Source organism: Primulina tabacum, chromosome 7 (assembly GCF_025594145.1).
Source record: "Primulina tabacum isolate GXHZ01 chromosome 7, ASM2559414v2, whole genome shotgun sequence".
NCBI lineage: Eukaryota > Viridiplantae > Streptophyta > Magnoliopsida > Lamiales > Gesneriaceae > Primulina > Primulina tabacum.
The window spans coordinates 40,507,585-40,534,638 of record NC_134556.1 but is presented as its reverse complement, the minus strand read 5'-3'; the positions used below and the strand labels follow the sequence as shown (position 1 = coordinate 40,534,638).

At 33.5% G+C, this 27,054-nt stretch overlaps 4 protein-coding genes across 4 annotated transcripts; 2 read left to right on the top strand and 2 right to left on the bottom strand.

Moving 5' to 3' along the window:
- Nucleotides 1-254: 254 nt before the first annotated feature.
- On the bottom strand, nt 255-6,375 carry LOC142552102 (T-complex protein 1 subunit theta-like). The gene is made up of 13 exons (XM_075661726.1): nt 6,029-6,375; nt 5,380-5,642; nt 5,144-5,290; nt 4,903-5,064; nt 4,566-4,643; nt 3,607-3,740; nt 3,154-3,226; nt 2,991-3,068; nt 2,769-2,891; nt 2,523-2,617; nt 1,900-2,109; nt 892-949; nt 255-531 (listed from the first exon to the last, which is right to left on the bottom strand). Exons 1-13 carry the CDS (start codon nt 6,177-6,179, stop codon nt 463-465), a joined length of 1,641 nt encoding a protein of 546 aa, XP_075517841.1. The 5' UTR covers nt 6,180-6,375; the 3' UTR covers nt 255-462.
- Nucleotides 6,376-6,586: 211 nt separating this feature from the next.
- Nucleotides 6,587-8,679, top strand: LOC142552103 (putative H/ACA ribonucleoprotein complex subunit 1-like protein 1). Its single transcript, XM_075661727.1, has 4 exons — nt 6,587-6,808; nt 6,911-7,059; nt 7,172-7,287; nt 8,233-8,679. The coding sequence occupies exons 1-4, from the start codon at nt 6,670-6,672 to the stop codon at nt 8,411-8,413; spliced, it is 585 nt and encodes a 194-aa protein (XP_075517842.1). The 5' UTR covers nt 6,587-6,669; the 3' UTR covers nt 8,414-8,679.
- Nucleotides 8,680-12,365: 3,686 nt separating this feature from the next.
- On the top strand, nt 12,366-14,185 carry LOC142552100 (patatin-like protein 3). The gene is made up of 3 exons (XM_075661723.1): nt 12,366-13,470; nt 13,581-13,652; nt 13,784-14,185. Exons 1-3 carry the CDS (start codon nt 12,415-12,417, stop codon nt 14,078-14,080), a joined length of 1,425 nt encoding a protein of 474 aa, XP_075517838.1. The 5' UTR covers nt 12,366-12,414; the 3' UTR covers nt 14,081-14,185.
- A 1,783-nt stretch (nt 14,186-15,968) lies between these two features.
- On the bottom strand, nt 15,969-17,223 carry LOC142552101 (F-box/kelch-repeat protein At1g15670-like). Its single transcript, XM_075661725.1, has one exon. It carries the CDS (start codon nt 17,144-17,146, stop codon nt 16,121-16,123), a length of 1,026 nt encoding a protein of 341 aa, XP_075517840.1. The 5' UTR covers nt 17,147-17,223; the 3' UTR covers nt 15,969-16,120.
- Between the last annotated feature and the right edge of the window lie 9,831 nt (nt 17,224-27,054).

Sequence of the window (27,054 nt, the reverse complement as noted above, 5' to 3'; positions counted from 1 at the left end):
AAATCCCAACTTTTTTGGTGAAAAGACCAAGCCTCGAACAAAATCATAAATGCTTATTGTAACGATCAAGGCTAAAAAATAATGGCATATAACATTAGTAGTTGGTGCATATTCCATACCAAGTTGCTAGCTCACTGCTCATTAGATAAACTTTTAATAATTTTCAACGACGATATTACAAGGGCAGGGGAACGTGCGACTAAGAAAACTGTGTTTAAGAAACTGTGGGGTCACCAAAAACTACCTCTGGGATGTAAAACCAACACTCCGTAAGAACATTATCACTCCATAACAAATTTGAAACAAAAGGACACATGTATCTAGTTGCTAACTATTCCAGTTTTCTCCAAAAATTCCTTCGACAAACAAGAAGCCATCAAAAGTGATGCTTGATAATTAAAATAATAAACCAGTTTTTGTTCAAGCGAACTGTGTCTACAGACGATATGTAGCCCCAGTAACTCAATCCTCATCCATCCCTGCAGCCTGATCTGGCCTCTTTGGACCACCCGCCGGCTTGGCCATTATGATCTGGGGGAGAATAAAACAAAAATTGAATCCCAAGGGAACAGAAAAGTCTAGGCAACATGGAAACAAGCAAGTTGATGCAAACTATTTCAATTAGGGAGTGCCACATCATGTCATTGTTATGAACAATGGCAAGTACAGTTTTTAAGGATTGATTTATAAACCTTAAAGAAAGTTGATGAGATGATTACATGATGTACATTTGGTATAAACATTGGCCTAGCACCCCAACAGGGTCATAAAAATGCCAGTGACAAGCTTAATCATATGACCTACTGTTTATTGATAAAGCTCATAAAGCCGCAGAGAATATCGACGCCCTAGATTGGAAAATGGTACGCCCAGTAACAGATTGCAGGTTACCTGATCTACTCGCAAGACAGTACAGGCAGCATCAGCAGCATACTTTAGAGCAAATAATCTGTATAAAAATTATAATTTTTTGCATGTTAAACTCTCAACATATGGCTAAGATAGCTGACAACTGGAACATAAATGCTGGGACCAGAATAAAAAGGAGATTCTATTGAGCGGTTGGTATTTTCACACTACATAATTATTACTTCATAACAAGTAACAATGCGCACACTCTTGCGCATAAAGGCATCAAGAAAAAACTGTTCTTTTTACTTTTGAATTGTTGTCAAATTGAAAGTTTTTAACTAAATTTTATTGAAATTAATTTTAGAAAGATAAAACTAACAATAAATTTGTATATAAATTGAGTGTTATTTTTTTCTAAGTCATAAATTTTGTGTGATAAAAATTTAAGTTTAATACTTATATACTTTCAATAAAATTGAGCTTTAGGTTATTTTTAGGTAGGATTTTAATTTTAATAAAGTTTTGGATTATTTTAAAAGTTGATATTTGGACTCCTAATGTGTGTTTTCATTAGGTTTATCTGTAAAACAGAGAAAGTAGAGTTTCTGGATATTATCCCTTGTATCGTTTTTTTAAAGATAAAGTTAAAGGTTAGTTTTTCCGTTAAACCTTTGGCAGCCCAAAGGATATACAGGGAGAGATGATCAATTTAGGTGGTTTAATAGTAATAAACATGTTGATGAATAAATGAACAACTAGCATTGATAAATGCCCAAAGCCAGGTCAAGATTTTTTAATACATTTTTCTGCATTAGAAACGATTAACAATTTTTCTCCAAAACATCAGCCAGGAGATGTGGTAGAATTCAAATCTTAGGGACAAGAGGGCTGATAAGTTTGAATAAGCCAAGGGGTGGTTAACGGTATGAAGCAACTAACAAGAAACCAGTCAAACATTTTCCATCAATTTACAAAATATATTTAATCAAACAAAAATCAAGCCAAATTATACTATCTCGACAGTCGACACCTGGAAGAATAACTTACTTGGTGATGTACAGATCCCATACATTCATTGAAGAGACATCCTTGCAGATACCTTCTTCCAGATTAATGCCAACTTTTGTGTTACCAGCCGCGTGTTCTGCATACAATGATGATATGATCTCCATCGCATTGAGCCCAGCATTATCCGCCAAAGTTTTAGGAACCATTTCAAAACTTTCAGCAAATTTGGAAATTGCATACTGATCCAATCTGGGAAGCGACAGTTTAATTTAGTAATCATGACATATTGACCCAGGAGTTGTAAATATTTCATAACAGTTCAATTTGAAGAAATCAAAACACAACACTCTTAGCACAAAATCTAACGGTGGCTGACCTCGAAGAGATGTAAAATGAGCATTTATTCATAATTCGTCAAAACAGGTTCAACTAGTCACAAAAACTGCCTTGTATCAAGTACTAAAAGGATATGAGAATTTGTATTGATAATAGCTCAAATGTGATATAGTAACAAATTTTTATGGTTTAATCCACATAAAAATTATTGGTGTCACACAAGAATTTCCATTAGGAGAAGAGGATAAAAAATCATACAAAAGGGAGAACTCCCTACAACTAAGCTATATAAGATGTATATGAAAATTACAAACAAAAGAAAATACCCAGTTTCTTTGAAAGAAAATTCCTTGAGCCTTCTGGCTAATTCGATTTCAGTAGCTGCAGCTCCAGGAATGATCCGACTGTCCCGGCACATAGCCTGTTGGAACGTAAGATCCTTGTTAATGGCATATTCTTGGTCACCAAAAAAATATAATAACAATAAAAGAAAAAATAAACAGGTAGTTCACGTGTTCTACGTTTAATGAAGTCCACTTAGTAGACACTTTACTTGGTTTAGTGGAAACTACCTTGTACGTATTCACACCATCATCGACAGCTCTTTCAAGGTCATCCAGGATGCTATCGGTGCTACCTCGCAGAACAACAGTGGCCACTGAGTTTCCACCTTGTTCATTTTTTACAATTGTAACCTATTAATAAAAATTGAGAAGATCAAAAATCACCAAAGCATGGAGCAAAAACTAGAGTGATTAAGATAATCAAAACTAAGTGATGATGGATTGTCATACTCTGGCTCCACCTATTTCCTCCACTGAAATGGAATCAACATATCCAAGGTCATCTGGGTTAGGCTGACTCAGCTTTAACTGTTTCCACAATAAACAAAAAAATCACAGAAAGGAAGTGCCGATATATCGTGCACATTAAAACAAACTAATATGTCATGCTTACAAGAGCAACAGTGCCAGTGGTGCGACAAAAACGCCGAAGCTCAAATTTGGAGCTGATTTTTAACACCATTAGTCTACAAAACAAAGTTGCAGATGTTCATATTATATAGCAGAAATTTAAGTAACCAGCGGAGAGGGGTAAGAAAAATGTGGGCTCCACAATGGTGACAGACTTGGGTATAGAAATAACAATAGATTGAATAATTAAGATTCTTAAAGCAAGTGTCTTCAAAGATATATTATGCGGAAAATAAGAGAGAGATCATGCAGAGAGAGAAAATAAGTGAAAGGGTAAAATGAACTAATGAAGTGCAACTAATTATCATCTCCCAAAATGTTCAAAATCACATGTTAATACTGACATTTGCTACAAAATTCCACGTCCCTAAACAAGCGAACAAGATAATCAAAATTAAAAGGAAATTTCATGGAGTAAGAGAGGAAAAGCTTGTACTTATAGCGCTCACAGAAGTGCAACGCCATTTCCCCAACAGCTGCTCCGCTAACAATAACCTTGGCACCAGCATCTGCAACTGCTTTAATAAGTTCTTCAACTTTCGATTCTTCAGTCTTTGAATAATTCTCAAGCTGGAAGAAGTCAAGGCATCAAAAATAAAGTATAAATAAAGAGATAAACTTCAGTCTTGGGATAAAAACAAGACTTTACCAATGCTCACCGTTAACTGACAGGAATCAAAAAAAATTATCATGTTCATTATTAGAGGAAACCAAAAGGCAGAAGTAATTAAATCCTTTAGATTTCTACAAATAAAGGAAATATAGAGGCCACCAATGCCCCCTTTAACAGTCAGTTGACTTTTGTTTTAAAAAATTATCGTATCCCAACCTTTCATCATTGATTTCTGCAGGTCTTGTTGGGAACTGAACGGTGGAGCTCTATTTCCACAAAGGTACTTACAATCCAACAACATAGTTACTAATATTAGGTGTTCTCTTCATTGACACGAATGCTAAACCATTTTGAGGTACTAAATAAATATTCACTTTCTTCAATTCTCTCATAAAATTTGATGCTACTTAACTGGAACCATTTAGGCTCTAATAGTGGAAATCAACTCCAACGACAATGCAAGATGTGTAGAGATAAAAAACACATAAACAACAAGGCCCTAAAAATGTAATTTAAGATCCATCACGTGATAAGAAACTAAAACATCAACTTGGTAAAGATCCCGGGATCCAGGAGGCACCAGGAAAGTAAAAAAAAATGTAATAAGTAGGCCATTTCCATAGAAACCTGTGGAGGACCTGCTAAGAGAGATAAGGAGACTGAACGGACGAAACATGACTACTTAAGATCGTTCAGTAACAAATATAATGAACAAAAACTACCAAATCAATGCATAGGCCATAGAGGTCTGAAAATAGAGTTAAAATCTCACGTACGCATACCTGCTCAGCACTATGTATAAGGACAGTTCCTTTTGTTTCTGTAGCTGATGTATCAACACCCCCAGCAAAAACAACAACCTGTGACAGCGAATAATAATAATGGTTCAGATTCATAATGTGGAAGCATCATTCATAGCAAGCAAACTTAATCGAGATCCGGAAATTAATTGTGATCAAATGTAATAAATAATTTGATATAAGGTTGAGGCAGTTTTGTAATGTAGAAGTGAATATTCTGGATTAAAATAAAAGAAAACTTTTGCTTTGTTAGAAGCAAGAAGCAGAGCAGGAACAGACACAAGTATCCAATAACGGAAAGTAATATATGTAACATAACCTTGGCCTTCTCAATTCTCTTTATAGTTCCCACAGCGTCATTCTTCAATACAATACCTTGAACTACAGTGGAATCATGTAGACCTCCACCCAAGAGCTTAGCAACTCGGACATTATCCACATTGAAATTGGATGGGTTTTTGGGGCAAACCTGAATACAAGCCTAGAAAAAAATGCCTAACCATTAGCAATATCCCAAGGTTTATATTAAACCGTTTATCAAAAGTACAAAGTTGTTTTACATCAGCAATTAGAGGACACAATTTATCCTCCAGTCCAAATTGTTTGCTGGCAACTGCAGGTCTCATTCGTAAAATAACTTCGTCTTTTTCTTTCACGTTCATATTCTCCGAACCATTTTCAACCAATTCCTCCAATATCTCAATTGTCTGCAATAATAGGATGCTAAATTACCTGAAATGAAGTAGGCTAGAAATACTTTTCATTTTCGACACAGAAAACATCTAAAACACCAAACCTTATTGATTGCCTTTGTGTATCCAATTATAACCTCACTAGGGTGCAGTCCCATCCTAATGAGTTCCTCTGCATTCTGCAGAAGTTCACCAGCAAATGAAACAGTCAAATTAGCTCCATCTCCAATTTCCTCTTGCTGTGCTTTTCCAGCCAAAACCAAAAGTTTGGCTGCAGGATGCTGAACCTCAAGCTCATTTACAATGGTTGCAGCATCATTGGTGACAAAGAGCTTATCCAGGTGATTGATGACCATCTTATTCATACCTATATATGAACATAAGGGCCATATGAGGGGAACGTAGTTGAAAAACAACAAATCATGAGTGATATGGTTAGATGCTTCCTAAAAATGAAACCGCTAGGCTTCAAACTATAATTATTAGATTATAATATGCCAGCAAGTATTAAGGAGTTCAAAAGTGGTAGTTGATGAAAGAAGCTCCAATTAAGATGAATAAGAATATCTCAAAGACTTTCCTTTCATGAGTTTCTCTACTCCATTTCTTCAGAGCATAGTGTACTATCCTCAGGAAACCCAGTGAAAATGGGATCGAACCTTATCATCGATTAGCCAGACGAAAAAACCCACTACTTTACAAAAATATATAAGATAAAATCTTCAATGAAAAAAGGATGGTTAAAAAAGAGACCATTGGGGCCGAGGGAGGTGCGGGTAATGGTGGATAGCTGCTTGCAGGCGTCAATATTCTTCAGCACCGCCTCGTCCAGGCCCGACAGATGCCGGTGACCCTCTTTCAGCATTGACTGTATGCCGTATGGCTGCATTCCGAATCCAACCATTTCAAACCCCCAAACCACTCAAATTCAGATTGCTTACTCGCACAGAAATTTAATGCCCAAGATCTGTTAACTGCTGGTTTATGTGTGTGTTTATACAGAGGACGCAGAAATGAATTAAAACCCAAACAGCGCTCTGGAAACCCTACTCTGACTCACAGACTTGATACCCGTGGATCCTTTTGAACCCGAATGCCCCAGGATTCAGATTCAACCCGAATTGTTTGCCCATTTTATTTTCCTAAATATTATATTATAATATTTAAATTAATTAATAATAGTTAATTATTGTCTGCAGGCCTGGGTAATTTAGTTGAGTTGGGGAATAGCTTGTCCAAGAGGCCCAATATCATCATTTCCGGCCCAATCTGAAAACCCTAAACCCCACTAGAGCAACTTGGTCGAAAACCGTTGTGTTATTGCCATTTAGTTGAATATAACATGATACAGTGTGTAGAAGACCTGCTCTAGTTGCAGATCGTTAGTGTGGATCATGAGACCTCCCAGGGGACGCGGTGGAGGAGGCGGCAGGGGCGGCAGAGACGGAGGACGCGGCAGTAGAGGTGGCAGATTTGGAGGCCGTGGAGGTCGCGCCCCTCCTCGCGATGAAGGCCCTCCTTCAGAAGTTACTGGTCTGTTCTCTAGCTCGACGCACGTGTGTCCTCTGTATGGAGTTTATTGAGGTAATTTTAATTATTGCTATAGTGTTTGATGAATGGTGGGTTTGTGCGCAGAGGTTTCTACATTCGTTCTTGCTTGCGAAGGAGAGGCGGTGACGAAGCTTACAAATGAGAAAATACCTTACTTCAATGCACCTATCTACCTGCACAACAAAACACAGATTGGTAAAGTGGATGAAATATTCGGCCCCATTAATGAATCTGTGAGTCACCTATTCTAATTGTAACATGTGTGATGATATTATGCGTTTGGTTTTCGAGCTTATATTGCTTACTATTTTCTTACATCATGTGCCATTTGTGTTGGTATTGTAGTATTTTTCCATTAAGATGATGGAAGGTATTGTGGCGACTTCTTATTCTGCGGGTGATAAGTTCTTCATAGACCCTGCAAAGCTCTTGCCGCTCTCGAGATTTCTATCTCAACCAAAGTATGACCTTTTTTCATATGTTTTATGTTCTTAAATTAAATTTATTGTAGATTTGGTCTTCTCTAGGAAATCACCTAGGGAATTGCCATTTGCCACTGCTCAAGATCCATTCTTTTTGCTTAACTGTGTGGTAAATTGAATATGTTGTAAGATAGTTCATCTTTGTTATATCTCATATCTGTAATTAGAGCCTTCAGAGCTGAAAATGTTAATGATATTTGATTCTTGTGATTAAATGTGGATGTGGCAGAGTTTGAACCTAGTTTGGTTTACTGAAAACTTGTCTATTATCTTGCTCCTGTCTTTCCTTGGACATCTACATTCTAGGTTTTATAAATAAACCAGCTTTATGAAATGCTTGGTCTTTTGTGACTTCTGTTTTTTCTATATGATTCTTCCAGTCGATCAGTGAATGATCATATGTCCAGAGCCTATGCTAGGATTGTGTGAACAGACTTTATAAATTGTTGTTTAGTCAATTTTATCTTGGGAACTTTTGTTTCAATGTGCTATTCAAGTAGATTATGTGGACAATCTTTTGTCCTGGGCCTATGCTAGGATTGTTTGTCACTTATTTTCAAATGAATGATTTCCCAACAACACACAGCAACTGTTAAATCATAAAACAATCTACAATTTTTTTTTGGAATAAGAGTGATTAAAATAAATTGAAGATTGATAATATTTCGCGATACATGGATATTGTTTCCTTGAGTTGTCTATCAATTTTAGTTTCTGTCATAAAATCAACATCTCGATATCTCCTACAAAGTACAAACTAGTGTTGGAGATTTTTTTTTCACTCCTGTGTTTTCCGAAAGAAAAGAATGCACGTGATTCCTTTACTATAACTATCTAGCTGCTCATAGTGTGTCATCTCCTTCTGAGGTTGGTTGGGTGGTTGGTGTACTCAAAGTGTAACTGGATGTTGTACTATTTTTGCAGGGGACAACCACAAGCAGGTAGAGGTGGATTTCGTGGAGGAGGTGGATTTCGTGGAAGAGGTGGTGGACGTGGTGGTGGGGGTGGATTTCGTGGAAGAGGTGCTCCAAGAGGGGGTAGAGGAGGTTTTAGAGGCCGTGGTGGTGGTGGTGGTGGTGGTGGTGGTTTCAGGGGCAGAGGGTGATTGTAGACTGTCTGCTTACTGCGATCTCAGGATGTTTAGTATATTTTAACATCATGCGCAATTGAATGGTGACAGGCACACGTGTTAGGAATCCAGGTTCTGATTTTTCTGTATCAACTGATATGACTCTGCTACGAGTGTTTATGTGTTGATCTATCAGACGAGATTTGATGTCTTTTGATTCGTATGGTGCCAGTTTTTTCTTCGACAGTATTCTGTTGGTTAGTAAAATCCAAATTTAAAGATACGTTGAAAAAATTTTGTAATTTTGCAGAAAAATTAAGGTCAAGAACTAGATGGTGGTATTGTTTATTAAAAATTTGAAAAAGTGAGATTAGGTGTTATTGTGCAAATAACCCGTGATTTGAAGCTCTATTTTGTTCATGTATTCTTATAAAAACAATCATATGTTCTATTACGATATCCTTAAATTTTAAAACTATTGTATTCTAAATATTATTGTTTATATCCTACCCTCTGCCAGCTCCATAAAAATAAAAGAATAGAATTCATGCATGTTGAATCGGTGGGCATTATTAGAGTTGAAAGTTTTCGGACAAGAAATGGATAATTGTGTATGTAAGATGAACGAAGACTATGAAAATGTAGTTGACTTCGTGTCCCTTCCAACTCATTCATATAATGGCTGTACGTGTGTGGAAATATATATAATATATTCAACACAAAAGATAGATACATGCATATAGTATATACACTATGATTGGGCTAAGAAACGGCCAAATGTTGACAGCGTAAGTTCGACTTAGGGATGGCAATTTTCCCCGCGGTTTTGGGGCTCCGCGGGGAAAACCCGAAATGGGACGGGTTCGGAGATATGTTAACGGGTTTGGTTTCGGGTTCGGGGATTTTTAAAAATTAAAATCCCCGAAATATATTGGGACGGGTTTGGGAATCCTATCTCCATACCAAACCCTCCCAAACCCGCCCCGATAACATATATATATACATATACAGTTATATATGTATATAAATACAGTAATATATATATTATATAAAAAAAGTATATTTATATATAAATTATATACAGTAATATATATATATATATATATATATATTATAATACTTATATATATATATATATAAAAGTACAATAATATATTCGGATATTTCAAACGGGTTCGGGGACGGGGACGGGGATTTTATCCCCGCGAATTCGGGGACGGGAATTCCCCGTTTAGGTAGATCCGTGGATGGGTGCGGGGATGGGAGCGGGGATATAATTAGGGGACGGGATGGGGATGGCAAACCCGCCCCCGCCCCGTCCTATTGTCATCCCCACAGTTCGACTAGGAATTTGAATGTCTGTTGTATGAAAAAAATTAATTTTTATATCAAAAATATTAGTTTTCATTCATCTCAATTATATATATATATATATATATATCTGTGTGTGTGTAAATGTAAGACCATCACTAGCAAAAACAATTTCCTTTTCTGTTACTCTAAAAAGCATATCAAAATTTATCAATGGGAATATGAAATTTCAAAAGTTGAGGGGATGAATACGACCACTGCACAAAATAGGCTGCCACAGTGCGTCAAACACGCTAAGACAGCAAAAAAAAAAATGGACCATTTTCACATATTGATATATAGCAGATGACATTCATATTCACTTAAAAATCAAGTGTCGGTGGTGCCTTTACCAGTGTTGTAAATAAAGTTAGCAACATCAACAAAAAATTTTTGTATTATTATTATCAGAACGAATACGACCATAATATAACAGAACTTTCGCGGTTATTACATTGTCGGTCTGTTGTAGTTTTGTGAAATAATTCTTTGGATCCCTCCCACGTTTGACCGATCAAATTTGAGAAGACAAAAACTTAACACGCACTGTGGCACAAATTACTTTAACAAATAAACATTAAATCGCATGTCATGATTTGGATTTGGGAAACAATAAATAAATACAAAATGACTAACACTCGTCAAAAAATTGAGATGCTTCGAGTTGAATAAGAATGAGGGTATTATTATATTAGTATCTTAACAATACTTAGAGTGACTAAAAGACAATTGAGAGTGGTTAAATATTGTGTTAATATTCCTTCCTATCCACCATCATAGCACAAATTAATTGTCGTTTTGTATAAAATTAACAACCTGTCCTTCACTAATTACTTAAAGCTCGATCGTAGACATAATTATTAAGGAAAATCAATTTATTAATGAGCAAAAGGGTGGTTGGATTGATTTATATCTTTTAAAAAAAAAAAATTGGGGAAAAAATTTATATAATATCCCGCGCTGGCCTCAATCAATTTATAAATGTATGGCCCCGACAATGGTTAGTGTTAGTGTGGGTGTGGGTGTGGGGTTGGAGGGGGCATCGCTGTGTGGTTGGTTTTGGGCCAATTCTAATTAAATTCTCTCTTTCGATGTCTTACCTACTGCCTCATTTTTCGGTGTCCCCTCCACAAATATATCCCTTCCATATTTTTAAATATTTCTCCAGTAGTTTGGGAAAAAAAAATTTATACATCTCGTTATCCAAGAAAATTATATTAGGCAAGTATTGAATCCAACAAAATTGTCGATAGGGGGAGTCAAATTCATAATCATTGACCAAAAGTTAATATACTCAACCAACTCGAACATTATTTAAGGAAGTTATTTGAGAATTATTTATATAAACATATGCTTGCCTTTTAATCGACTTATACATATAATATAAATCACGAGAGCACCACTTGCATCTAATATATATTCCATGCTTGTGTAAACATTTCCAAATGAATTTTGTTCAATGTAAACTAACATAATTATAACAATTATGTGGGGAAACTCGCAATATAGATAGAGTATGGAGTCTATAATTAACCACACTAATTAAATAGGTTTATTGATTTTTAAAAATTCAAATTTTATAAAGAATATCATTCTTTATAAATAATTATTGACTAAAGTTACACAACAAAATACCGCGTATCGGTTGACTAGTCGAGCGGTGCCACAAGGAAATCATGTAACCGGGGACTACTCTACATGTTGTAGCCACGTACATCAATAACTAAAATTAATGCTTCGATTTATGTTGTATGTGTTCAATAATAGATGCATAGTTGGATTTATAATATGGCCAAATGTCGGTATTCACTTATTAATTAATACATATTAAATCACCTAAAAAATCGTATTTTTATATGGCATGAGAAAAATGAGGAAGTAATTAATGGTTATCCAAATCAAGATCAAACGAAACAAAAAGCTCTAGATTATTTGGTTTATTTGAGTCGTCGGGTCCACTATGATTTTAGTTTTTGGTTATGAGAATTTTTTTTAAATTCTCGACTGATTTAATATCGATTTCTGGTGATACCTGAGTTAATGTGATTTGTGATATGATTGATTTTATCGAAGAATACAACAACGTACGCAGAATGTCAATAAACTCCGAGAAGAATTGGTCAAAGAAAGTTCACATAATTCTTTGTTTCTACGTTGAGATGTGATCTCTTTTACTAGTTAAAGTGCATCAACTCAGGGATTTCACTCATGTTTTGAGTCTATATATCTAACTTTTTATATGTTTTTCGATACTGATATCACTTAATAGTAATATATATTTTATCAAGAAGAGAAAAAAAAAATTGACCATTGAAATCATATTTGTAACCAAAAACGCCAACATGAAGTTTATGTCGTGCGGATAATCTTGATTATGTAGTTTGATCATCAAAATTGATTCTTGATTTCATGATTTATTGAAAACGAAATAAAGAATTGATGACCCAAAATTAGAACCAGGTTCAAAATTCAATTTATAAAAATGAGAAAAGCGACATGAATAAACAACTTTATGGCTTGGATTCGTAATAATGAAACCTTTTTTATTTTAAAAAATTTACCCGCCCTAACTAGGAGGAAAAAAGCTTTAGCACAGGGAGGAAGGTGCCGACATTATTATATACACGTACTAATATTACACATAATAAAGAGTAGGAAATTCATTCAAAATACAAACGCGCGCACGTATGCACCTCCTCCCTCCTCCTCGGTTTCTTGTCGTATATACATGTCAAAGGCCTATATATATATCTGCACTACACCGCCATCTTTACATCCATTCATTCTCTCTACCTGCTCGTAAATTTTGTACAAAGAATCTTCTGCTGTTGTTTTGTTTTCATCCCTTTTCGATGGCGGCATCACTAAATCACTCCAACATGGATGTTGATAAGCTCACCAACCAGATCTTCTCCATACTCGAAAACAAGTTCCTCTTCGGCTACCAAAATGAAGCTAAGCATCCGTATTCCGTCGTGCCACAAGTCGACACTGGTAAAGTTAGGATCCTTAGCATTGACGCAGGAGGGTCCACCGACGGCATCCTCGCCGCCAAGGCTTTGGTCCATCTGGAAGCCTTTTTGAAAAGAAAATCCGGTGACCCGAATGCTAAAATAGCAGATTATTTCGACGTGGTCGCGGGCTCGGACTCTGGAGGAGTCCTCGGAAGTCTGCTTTTTACGCGCGGGAAAGACGGTTCTCCTTTGCTCACATCTGAGGAATCCCTCAGATTCATGGTCGAGTATGTACGGAAATCCCCGCCGGGAGGAGTTTACCGGCGATTTTTCCGGTCTGAGAAGTCTGATAAGTTTCTTTTCCACAAAGTGTTCGGGGATCTGTCTCTCAAGGATACACTGAAGGCGGTTCTGATCCCGTGTTACGATCTCACAACCGGGGCGCCGTTCCTGTTCTCACGTGCTGACGCATTTGAGATGGACGGCTGCAATTTCAGTATGTCTTCTGTGTGTAAGGCCACGGTGGCTGGTCATGTGGTGGAGGTGAAGTCAACGGACGGGAGAACGAAGATGGCGGCGGTGGGTGGTGGAGTGGGGATGAGCAACCCCACGGCGGCGGCTATAACACACGTTCTGAATAACAAGCAAGAATTCCCTATGTGTAAAGGAGTGGAAGATTTGTTGGTGGTGTCATTGGGCAATGGCGAATGTAGTTCAGAGTGTACAAGTTCATCGCCTTCGTACATGGCGGCATACGTTAAAATTGCCGGAGATGGAGCTGCCGACATGGTACATATATTTAATTATACCGTTACTTCAAATAATTGAAATTTGCAATTCAATGGGGCTCAACTAACGAAGTTGTTGGCTAATTACGTCCTTTTATTTTTGTCATGCAGGTTGATCAAGCTGTGTCCATGGCATTTTCTCGGTCAAAATCAACAAGTTGCAGTAACTATATTCGTATCCAGGTATTTAATTATTACCCCCATTTAATAATTTCGTGCACTTAATTCGAATTAAAGCTCGGACTCATATGGATAGAAAATAATTAAATACCTGAATACGTGGTTGATGGTTTTTTTTTTTGGGCGTTTTGCAGGGAAATGGGACAGCATTTAATATAGAAAAGAACAAGAAAAACAGAAGAAACATGGAGTTAATGGCGGACCAAATATTGGGACAGAGAAATGTGGAATCCGTGTTATTCAAAGGGAAAAGATCGGTGGAGCATACGAATTTGGAGAAAATGGAGATGTTGGCAGGAGAGCTAATCAAAGAGCAAGAAAGGAGAAAGAACAGCAGCTTACCAACTGTGGTGCTAAAGCAGTCATCTTCTTCACCAAGAACATCCTCTGCAACCACACTCTCCACCCTTTCTTCTTATATATATAATTGATCCATCATTTCATTTATTTATGTATGTATAGTGTGCATATTGTAGCTCGAGCATTTTTGTATGCTTGGGGAATTGATTGAATGTTCGAGATTTTCCAATTACTTATATTGATCCTTTTTTATTGGCCCAAAAATATGTCAATCAAACCGTTAAAACTTCATTAGTATCGATTAATTTCATGAAGTTTTGGATTAGAATGAAAAACTTAAGCAATTGTTATTGGATGTGAGTGAATCTACATTTACTGAGAACTGGAGTTGGATGAACATAGAAATTAAATTTATCTCATTTTAAAGTGTGATAGGATTATATTGGTGAACCTTTTTTTCTTTTTGAAACTGATAAACTATTTCATTATGACATTTTATAGTGTTTGACGTCAAATTTTTATTGTCATTATTATATATTATAATATTAGGCTGTTTAATATTTGTATACATATTGATGTTTATCTATTTATTGTAGCTATTTCAGAGAATTTAAATCAATTTTAAAAATAGCTAAAATATCTTATTTGAAAAATAAAAATAAAAATTTGATCATCTAAACCAAACCCTGATCCTCCTCTCTCTCCCATGAATCAAGAAATCTATTGCTGTGACTGAATGCATAATTTGGGTTGGAATCCCGATATTGAAGGATTTGATGAGGAAAGACTGCTTTGGTCCCAGAAAACGAAGGGAGTGAGCTCGGCTTAGGCGGTCAATTCTGTAATGAAATTCTTTCATACCACCACAAACTTAGTCATAGAAGTACGTAGAAGAAAAATAATTTCTTTTATCATTCGAAAAACGCTCTGAGAGATCTTAACTAAGGGATAATGATCATCCCTCTTTTGGTAGCATCTTGAGCAGCTGGGTTTGCAGAGCAAGCCAGTTAGATACTCGTGCTCCACCTGAGTGTGAGTGGATATTTGATAGAATATGTGATGAATACGCGGCGTGGGTGTTTTTCGACCATCATATACGTTTATTATTGGTAGCAATATATTCAATTCAAGTTAAAATCCAATGGTAGTCTAGAAGGCGAGAGAAGTTGTACGTGGTGTGATTGAACCTTCTACTCCCCATGATGGATTTACATGATGTACTTTTCCAGTTACTGCATAAAGACCAGCAGTGAGACCAGTGACAGCATCCTTGCATGTTCCAACACAGCTAGACTTGGGGGTGGTGTCACTATAACGGTTAGGGCGAGTCTTCCTAGACAACTGAACTCCCAGTTCTAGACGAAGCTGCAGGGGTTCCCACCTCAATAAATTCAAGAGACGGAGCATGAACGCTTTACTTTTTTAATTTTCTTTTTTGTAAAGCTTTGTCAATTGACTCTCCTGTTTGTGTTATGATTTTTGCAAATTGTTGGCTTGAACTGCATGGTGAACAAACCTTTCTTACCTATAGCTGCGCGCAGGAGATCTTTCAGTAAAATCTGCGTGGTTCTTGGTGCTGTCCCTAGCGTTTGTTGGTGTTCTAATGGTTGGATTGAACTTTGGCCCTTTCATAACTTCTCTATATTGTCTTGGTCTTTTCCTTGGAACCATTTATTCTGTTCCTCCATTTCGAATGAAGAGATTTGCTGTTGTAGCATTTCTTATTAGTGCCACGGTATGGTTTTGGTTCATAGAAGCTACATCTGTCTTTTTGTTTCCTTCAAAGTTTTATCCGGCCAAAGATTTATCGTAAACTAGTCTATGTAGAGAAGATGAGAAAACCCTTTAAATTCGTGGATAATTCTATCGAAACTCATTGATTATTTTTTTTTTAAAAAAAATACCTATGGTATCAGATTGGAATTCGCCGTCCTAATATCTATCAATCAAATTCATAAGAATCCACGCACATGTCCGTCCACTCAGGTAGAGTCATAACATGTCATTGTTGCACCGAGAAAAGCAAAGGAAAGGACGAGGCTTTCCATTTTCAGTACATGCATAATAATTTATGTACACAAATACACCATATTATATACGTCGGCTCTTACTAATTACAATAATACCAAATGTTAAAATTTTGGATCTTTTTCAATATATAAACTCACTGGTTATATTTCAACGGCGCATCCAGATTGCACAAACCCATAAAATTTGTCATCGGATATGATATTATTGTTTTTGTTATTATTATTATCCAATAGATAGAAGTTATGTGGGGCACCCTGATAAGCAGAGCCGGTGAGTAGGCTCCAATTCCCGAGGTCCACTCCACATGAACCCACGCGCACAGTCGGCTGAGTCGCCCCCCAACGGAACAATTCCTTCTTGTTATCGCCGACACACGACCTGGGGCACTCGCGCACACGCCACGCATCCTCCACTACCACCCAATCGCCGCCGCTTCTGACATCGTAGATCTCAGCGCTACTCTTGAAATTCCCTTGCGACTCGGTGTCGTAGCCGCTCACGACCCAGAACTCCGACCCGATCACGATCCCTTCGCACTCATCCCGCCTTTGATTCATCCCCGGCAACTCAGTCCACTCGTTCTGCTTTATATCGAAAACCCACGCTGAATTCGATGCGTTTTTGCTCGCGTCGTGCCCTCCCGCAACTATCACCTTACCCTCCAAGCCGGCCGCGGCGAAAAAAGACCGAACCGACGGCATGTCCGCGCACTTACTCCACTCACCGGTCGTGAAATCGTAGATGAACACGTCCTTCACAGGCTCCCAACTCGATGGGTCCAGTCCACCCATCACAACAACCTTACCCTCGGTGCTGGTTATTTGACAGAACATCGGCAGCCCATCTGGGTACTTGGGGACCTGCTCGAGTCTGTCCCAGCTCCGACTCAACGTGTCGAACAGGGAAACAGCGTACCTGGGTTGATTAGCCGGTTTTGACCCGGATTCAGCGGGAAGCGCTTGAACCAAACATGCCACCTTGTGCGTAAACCCATATTTCTTCCTGTGGTAATAGAAATCCTTGCTCTGAATGAGCTCACGCCAGAGCTTGCAAACTTGGGAGGAGACTCGGTGAGCTGAGAAGTGCAACCGAGACAGACATTCAAGCGCAAGCTCTTCAGGCAAACCGGGTATCAACTCGGCGGCTTCATATTTTCCGCAGGTCATGGTGAAATTGAATTAAAATTTTGGTGGATAATCAAGTGATGATCACTTGGGTAACAGATTGAGGCGGATGAAAGCAAATGGTGGGATTTATAGTACCTGGGATGGAGATAAGGCATTCAACTTGCCCTGACTTCGGTAAACGTGGCACTCATTCATTAGTCCAAAGCTCCACATAATTATTTTATTATTTACATATATGATATGTCTAATATTATTATTTTTATTTTATCAACACTTCCATTTTCCTCTCTTCTTTCTTTTCTTATCACTTTTACATTCATTTTTCTAATATTTATTAAATTTAACTTTACTTCCCTAATAAATATAAAAAAAAATTATCCAATAAACGATGTATTTTCGTATCAATAGATCAGCATCTATCTCATCATATACCAAATACCTGACATTAGGCAATAATTATTTAAAACTCATTTTAAAATACTTAAGAAAGAGAATTGACTTTCGAAATATATAGTTCCAATTGCTTAGGGATATTTTATTCCATTGACTAATTTTTTTAAAAAATATATTAAATGTTTTTAACTATTTTTTAATGTATTTTATATTATATAATTACTCACAATCACTATTTTCACCTTGTTAATCAGTATTATACTACAAGTTTTTACATAAAAAGCACCATTAAATCATTTTTTGAGTTTCTATATTTTGATCAAAACGTGGGAGCTAAACAGCAATGGAAAACGAAAAGGTTTCCTAAAGATATAACCAAAGGATTCACCCTTATAGACGGATATGAATGGATTTTTTTATAAAAGAAATTGATGAGATATTTTCTTACAATGTTGTATTTGACATCATAAATGACAATGAAGATCAAGAACCAAAATATTTTGGTGAATGTCAAAATCAACAAGACCGGATAAATTGAAAGACGTCATCCAGGTTGAATTGAATTCGCTAAATAAATGTGACGTTTTTGGACCTATAGTCTTTACATCTGAAGGTGTAAAAACTTGTTGGGTACAAATGAGTTTTTATTTGGAAGTGAAATGAAAAAAATGAAATAATAAGATATAAAGCCCGACTTATTGTACAAGTATTTCTCAAAGGCGTAGAATTGATTATGAAAAAACGTATTCTTCTGTTATGGTTGCAATTACGTTTCGGTATTTGATTAGTTTGGCGGTATCTGAAAATTTAGAAATGCGTCTTATATATGTTGTCACAGCTTACTTATACAGATCACTCGATGGTATATATATATATATGAAAATTCTCGAATGATTTTAAGATGTCTAAAGCACAAAATTCAAAACCCAGATAATGTTATTATGTGATTGCAAATATCATTATATGGGTTAAAAAAATCTGGTCGAATGTGGTATAATCAGTTATGTGAACACTTAATGAAAAATGCATATGTAAAAAATTCGATATGCATTTGTGTTTTCATTAAGAAAATAACATCCGGATGCGTAATTATTATTGTATATGTTAATGATTTAAACATCATTGGAACGAATAAGAAAATTCAAGAAGTTGCATTGTACTTGAAGGAAGGATTTGAAATAAAGGACCTTGGAAAAACAAAGTATTGTCTGGGTTTGCAAACTGAACAAAAAAAATGTGGAATATTTGTTCAATAATCAAATTATACAGAAAAAGTCCTTAAACGTTTTAATATGGATAAATCAAATCATTTAAGTACTACAATGGTTGTTAGATCATTAAACATATAAACTGATCCATTACGTCTACGTGAAGATGAAGAAGTTATTTTTGGTACATAAGTATCATATCTAAGTGTTATTGGTGCCCTTACGTATCTTGCAAATTGTACAAAACATGATATATCTTTTGCTGTAAATTTATTGACGAGATTTAGCTCATATCCAACAAAGAGACACTGAAACGGAATTAAACATATATTTCGTTATCTAAGATGAACAACAGACTTGAGACTTTTGTATTCAAAAGATAACAATCAAAGAATGATTGGTTATGCTGATGCTGTGTATTTATCTGATCCACACAAGGCACGTTCCCACTCAGATATGTATTTACTCGTGGAGGCACTGCAACTTCTTGACGTTCACAGAAACAAACATTCGTAACAACTTCATCAAATCACGCCGAGATTATTGCACTACATGAAGCAATCTGTGAATGTGTGCGGCTAAAATCAATGACCAAACATATTCAAATCTTATGCGAATTATCATTCGACAAGAAGCATGTGACACTATATGAAAATAATATTGCATGTGTTACTCAAATGAAATAATGATACATAAAAAGCGACAGAACTAAACATATTCCCCTGAGTTCTTCGCATTCACCCAAGAGCTTGAGAAGAATAGAGATATTGATATTCGTCACATTCAGTCAAGTGAAAACTCATCAGATCTCTTCACAAAATCACTTCTTACGACAATATTCAGAAAACATATATAATAATGGGATGCGAAATCTACGAAATTTGTGAAGAATCGTTTGTGTTAACATGAGGGAGAGTTTACCTGACTGCACTCTTTTTACCTTACTAAGGTTTTTATCTCAATGTGTTTTTCTAGTAAGGTTTTTAACGAGACAATATAAAAACACGTAATGAAGACAATCAATGTATCATGATCATCATCACAAGGGGAGTGTTGAAAATAAAAGATTGAGGGTTGAAAATAAGAGTTGTAAATATTGAAAATTGGTGTGTGATGATGTATATAATGATATATTTATATTTGGATTATTTTCAAAGAAATTTTATAAATATATATCTTAATTTGTGAAGAAAAACACAATCGAGTGGAGAAAAATTTATAAAAGTGTGTAGTTTAATATATTTTGTGAGTTTGAGATTTTTATTTTTTGCCATAAATTTTTACTTTTAACAAATTTAATATTAACTAATATTTGACTATAACAATTATAGATTTTATTCTATTTGATTTTCGACTCCACACGTAAAATATCAGGCATTAATTGGGGTATTTAACCAATTCTTGTAAGACAAGGCGACCTCAATACCTGGTCTACGCTTTTTGTCCAAATTTTCCCATGACCATATTTCCCCCGCGAAATACTCCACATTTTATATTATTTTAATTATATTTTATATAACCGCCAAAAAAATTATATTTGATATAAAAAAACATTGGATATATTTTCTTTTCCATATAGATATTCAACCTTTTAAAATATCGTTTAGCCCATACTAATATACATACTCGAGTTATGTCAAATTCATTGCATAAACATTTCGATTTCTCCCCATTTGTCCCCGAACATACGACACAAACTTTTATTTAAGGAGGATTGGACTATTTATTTACTAACATTATCAATTTTAAGGATGATAGAATTATTTTTCAGTTGGACTGACAAATATCGATGAAAATACCTTGATGGCTATGTTTGATAGCCATGATAAAGGAATGATTATTAAGTAATCATTCATTATCTCATATTTGGTTCATTTTTAATTTAGCATGAAGACCCTTGATTATGATTGAAAACCCTCACTATTTATGATATTTGTGTGATTAAATATCCCTAATCAAAGGTGTGATAATGTATAATTCTTGAATAGTAATAATGATAAAATTGTATATTGACCATAATACCATTGAATTGTCTTCTTCAATATAATATGAAAATTAAAATTAGTGAAAATTTAATAATTAATATAATATTTAAATTTTTATTATAATTTTTTATAAATTAATTTCTTATATTTTTATTATTTTCAATCATTTTAAAGAAAATAAATTGTAATTCAAATCTATCTTAAATTTAATTTTTATAAATTTCTAATCTTGTTAATTAATTCTTTTATGAAAATAAATATTTATTAAATTCTAATTTATTTTGTTTAATGAGCACCGTAATATTTTCAAATATAATTTTAATAAATATATTTAAATTAATTTTAATAAATATAAATTATAATTATAAATATTTAATTATCTATTAAATTATTTTAAGAATATTTATAATTATTTTAAAAACTATAATATTGTAATTATTACTAAACTTTATTTAACATTAACATTCAAAATATTATTGCTATTTTAATTATTAAAGTAAATGTATATTTAGAAATAAATATATTTAAATTATAATTATAAATATTTAATTATCTATCCAATTATTTTAATACTATATATTTAATTAATACTTGGGGCATTTTGGTCATTGCAATAAAATTTACAAAATTAATCTATCATTTTAAAATAATACCAAACATCATGTTATTTATCCCACCATACTATTAATCCATATATCTCATTTTTTAAGCACTCTAATTACTAATCATTTACTTATCTTATCACACGTACCAAACGGAGCCTAAGTATTTGCAATAACTTATTTTAACTATTTCTCAGCTTCTACACGGATTTTACTAAAATAAAGTCTTTTGAACACTATCATAATCTATTTTCAGTCAGTTGAATTGCAACTAGATATTCAATATTTTATTTTATTTTATTTATAGAAACGAAGAAATATATCAAGCCCGATATATAAAATTAATTTGGTTTGTCAAATTTGATTCATATATGTTATAAAAATCAAACAGAGCCTTATTTCTGATAGCGATGATGTAAGTACATCAATTTTCTCCCTATCACTAACGTGATCAAAATATCAAATAGAATATTCTCATAGTCAAAGCAATATGTTGAATAAAATACATTACTCTATTTTTAATACGTTAAAAAAACAATAATTACATTAATCAAATTTCAAAAATAATTTGTAAAGAGCGGAAACAATGTTTTAATTTAAATTTTATTTAATTTTTTAAAAGTATTTGGATTTCAAGTTCATTCTGTCACAAATTAGGATTTTTAAAAGTGTTTGGATTTCAAGTTCATTCCGTCACAAATTAGAGAATTAATTGATTGATGACGATGTGTAAAGTTTTTCTTTTTTGTAAATTTTTTAATAAAAAAATTTATAAATCACAAGTGGGTGACGATGAAGATAAATATACGAGACGACTTTGTCAAATTTTTACACTGTGATGTGACGTGGTTTTCATAAAAGTGAAGCAATCAAATTATTGATACAACATGCTACAACTCTCGACACTCAATAATTTAAGTTCGACATTGAATAAAGGTTCCTGCTTTGTGACGCACAAAACTCGATCAATTTTATGATATTTATATTTTATTTATGTTGTCAAAAAATTTTATTTTTTATATTATAATATTATTTTTTATTGTAAATATGATTAGAATGAACACATCTGACAAAAAAAATAATAAAATCATTTCACGAAAAACTTATTCTTATAACTAGTGTATCCCACCACACATTACATGCTTTTAGAATTTTTAAAAATTAATTTAATTTATATTCAAACAATGATAATATTATAGTTTTAAAAATTAATAAAGAGTCATACTGTAAGGCTACGTTTGATTGAATGATAAAATTATGAAATGATTAAGAGAGAAATTATAAAAAAAAATGATTGAAGTAGATAATGATAAAATAATATTATGTTTGTATGATTGTTAAGAATGAGATAATTAATAATCTTTTGATGAATCGACAAAATTGCCATTCCACGTTTGCGACGGTGGTGTTCGGCCGGCAAAAAGAGGGGGTGGTCGGCCGGCGGCAGGGTGGTTCGTCGGCGGTTGGTGAGCGGTCGGTGGAGGGAAGTGGTGGTGAGTTTGGATTTAGGATAAGAGTAAAATTGGAAAAATATGATGAATTAAGGGGGGTGTATTCAACCTTGGAAATTTAATTACTTTTATTGACTTTTGTAGAGTTTAAAAGTCTAGAAGTATTGAACATAGGCTTTTATAAACTCTATAAAAGTTTTGTGGTATCCAAATTAGATTTTTTTAGAGTCGTGAAAAGTATAGTGGTATTCAAACTTGAATTTTTAAAAATCTATAAAAATATATAGGTATCCAATATTTCCATAGATTTACAATGATTCTAATATAATTCTCTATGTACAAACCTTAAAACTCTAGGTACAACTATAAAAACTCAAAAATTGTCTTCTACTCACCCTAGAGATTTTGGTAAAGTTTTAATAGAATAAAAAGACGGCATTTTCTCATTCTCACCAATATATCTCTCTTTCTCACTCAAAAGACGGTGTTTTCTCCTATCTAAAGACAAATCGAGGGTTTCTCCAAATTTCAAAGGTATGAATCTTTTCTTGAATCGTTATTGATTTGATAAAAAAATATATTATGATTTCTATATATTCAAATCATGGTGAGTTGATGGATTTTCCACGATTCTGAGAGAAAAAAAGATGGCGCCATTTGAAAGAACACCTGAGAAGCTTTCTGGTCGTTGGTATCTGTTATGGCAATTCATATGTTACAGTTCTTTTCATAAAATACTTACATACATCTAATATAGGGGTGTTCAACTAATGTTTTGTTAGTTTTAAATACAAATTTCATAAGGAAAAGAATAGCTTTCGGCAAAATTAGTTATAATTGAGAAAGCAGTACAATTATTTTGAATAGCAGTTGAAATAATATATTTATTTGTTAAATTGAATTGTGATTTTTTTCATATATTAAATATATTTACTTTTTAAATAAGTAAATTTATTTCAAAGTGAAGATGTTATTTATGTTAAATAAGTACTAGTTCAAAGAAATAATATATATTGAAATTTTGATTTTGTCAAATTGAATTGTAATTTTTTTTACAAAAAATCTACAAAAGTCTACAAATATCTATCAAAATCTTGCAAAAAATCTACAAAAGTCCATGAAATTCTGTTTACAAATCTGTGAGATTCTACAAAAGTTAATAAAAATTTACCAAATCCATGGAAATCTATCATTTATAAAAAGTCATTGAAAGTCATTAAATCTCTAAATTGAATACACCCCACTAAGAGTAGGATAAATAATTCTAAGGGGTGCGTAGTGATTATTTTATCTCAGTTAATATAACCTAATCATTCATAGGAGAGATTGACTTGGCTAAATAAAAATCCTACCAAACATAGGATTAGGTGAGTTAAAAATTCATAAACTCACCTTATCCCAATCAAACGCATCGTAATTGAGATATTTGACAAAATAATATATAAAAAAGGAAAAAAAACCAAATCTATTAACCACACTCTTAATATGAGTAATAAATAATAATAATAATTATACCATTTCTAAAATTAGGATTAGGATAATGGAAATTATTGTTATTATTTAAAATTTTAAGATATGTCACAAATATTTTTAAAAATTAAAAAGCCAAAGAAAAAAACAGAGACGATAGAATGGAATACGTGTGCATGAATGGACTTTTTTTTTTCTTTTTATTTTTTAAAGTTAATTAAATTGGTAATCAAAGGCTGAAAAATTGATAAAATGTATAATCAAGAAATGGACAGAAATATGATTTTAAAAAATGGACAGAAATGACTAGAATAAGCATCTTCTGGGGAGAAGGAGAAGGTAAAGCTAATGCATGTGGCGGGGCCAAGATTTTGGATAAGAGGTAATTCGTGAATAATGTAGTGAATATTTATTACAATATTGCTAGTCAACTCAGATCTATTATCCGTTAAACAATAATATTATTGACTTAAAAACTATATATTTTTATGAATTGAAATGATCTCATAAAATTATTACGCGAAACGATCTTATATAAGTTTTGTGATTTATTATATAGTAGAAGCTTGCAATATTTAATATTATTTTTTTAAAAAAGCACCTTTGTTTTATGAAAACAAAAATAAATATAATTCGAAATAGTTTATACATATGAGATTTGATCTTTTGGATATTCATATGGGCACAAATATGATTATCGTTGAGATCACATCCACATTTTAGACGTAGCTTATCACATCCAACGAGTCAATGTCGTGGATCTATGCTTTTGAAAGGAAAATACGCAATTCCACATAAAAAATTACACTAAGTTACCGTTTGGTTCGCTATATTATCTATCCACATTTTTATCCAATCTAATCTTATGTTTGGTGCACCATATTATTTATTCATGTACCAATCATTTATCTTACACCAATCAAATCATTTATCCCATATCAATCAAATCATTGAATTGAAATTACAATATTACATGTAATAAATAATATTATAAATATTTTATCAATATTTTCAAAACTACAAAATAGTAATATCACATTATCTCAAATTTAATCAAATTAATCAATCAAATCAAACATTATATTAAATATCATTTTTATATATTTTATTATTAAAAAATATTACTTATATCGGCACTATTTGTCTCATATCACGAATTAAACGGTGCTCAATAATTATTCCCCTATCGTCCAAAGGTGATAAACTTTCTGCATGTTCAAGAGATACTATATCTCGGATGGGCCCGCATCGGATGAGAAACGATTGAAGGAGGAAGGGGGCTTAGAGAGCCTTGGGCTGTATGAATATAATATTACAATACATATCAATTAAAAATAAAACAATAAATATCAATAAATGTTATGATCTTAACCTTGTTTGCCATCGTTGCCGGGAGATATTGACAAATAATCTATATTATATTATTGATTTTGAGATTTTTATAGTAACTAACTTTTGATATCGTAGTCTGTTTTACTAGTTATATATATTAATAAAGTGTTAAAAATTTAATGCAAGTAACATGTAGTACATCGGATAAAGTCTTTGTTTCTTAGGCATGAAATTGTAAGTTCAATTCTTACTTGGATTTTTTTATTCATTTCTTTTTCTATTTATATTTTCAATTCATATATCAAAATTACAGTGTAGCTACTCTCTATTTCTTATAATTACATTTTGATCCTCATTTAAATATAAACAAAATGAATTATAAAAAAATATCGTACAAGCGTGCGTCAGTTCACTAATATAGATAATGAATTACCGATGTATATATTACATAAAATAAACTGTATCGAATGTGTGCTTAACACATTATGAACGACGATCCTCGAGTTTTATAATAACAATAATTATATTATCATTATTTTTCAATTAATCTTTATACTATTCATCATCTCGTAAAACCTATTAATATGAACAATGTTCCATGTTTGATCAGTACATTTCGATTTATTGTTATCATTCATCGTTCTATTTGGTGAGTTTAGCAATGTCAAAAGAATAAAATTTAGATTATGATGGACAGCTCGATACATGGATCATTGATTGGCTTGATATAATAATATTTTTGTTGTTGTCTGTTTTATGAAAGAGGATAACGGCCGGAGGGGGGGGGGGGGGGGGGGGGGGGGGTGGGGTTTGAATGGGGACCTATTTTTGAATTACCCTTTTGAAATAGATGGACAAATTTTTGGAGGCCACGTAGGATAAATAGATAAGTTCGACGAGATATATTTTCTAATCGGGGTGCTCTCATTTATTCTCCTTCTCCTTATCCATAGACCATACTTAATTATTAATGTTCTTGCCATTGGTTATTATTGGATTTATTTGAAAACAATAATTCTTTTTAAGTATTTTTATTACTTTACTTTATTTATTTATTCGAATGATTTGTCGTGATGCCTGGTTAATAATTTTAGTGATAATTTGAGGATGTTGATGCAATCGAAAATATCTTAAGACTGTCTGGTGAGCTAAATGATTTTTTGGTATTTCGGTCGGCGATGATGAGTATGAAGCGGATCTATAAAGATTAACAAAAGTTAAAAGCAAGAGTCGACGAAGATAACAAAAACAAAAAGGACAGAAATGTAGTAGTGTTGAGTATCATTATGATGATGAGTATGAGTGAATTGACAAAGATTAACAAAAGTTAAAAGTAAGAGTCGATGAAAATAACAAAAGCAAATAATACAAGATGTAGTAGTGCTGAGTATAAACCATAAATGCAACCTCAATTTTTTTTCCTCCAAACTTTCACTTGTTCGACAAGTATCACACATGAATCGATTAATGTTTATGATTTTATACATTATGCTAGTTGATTAACTA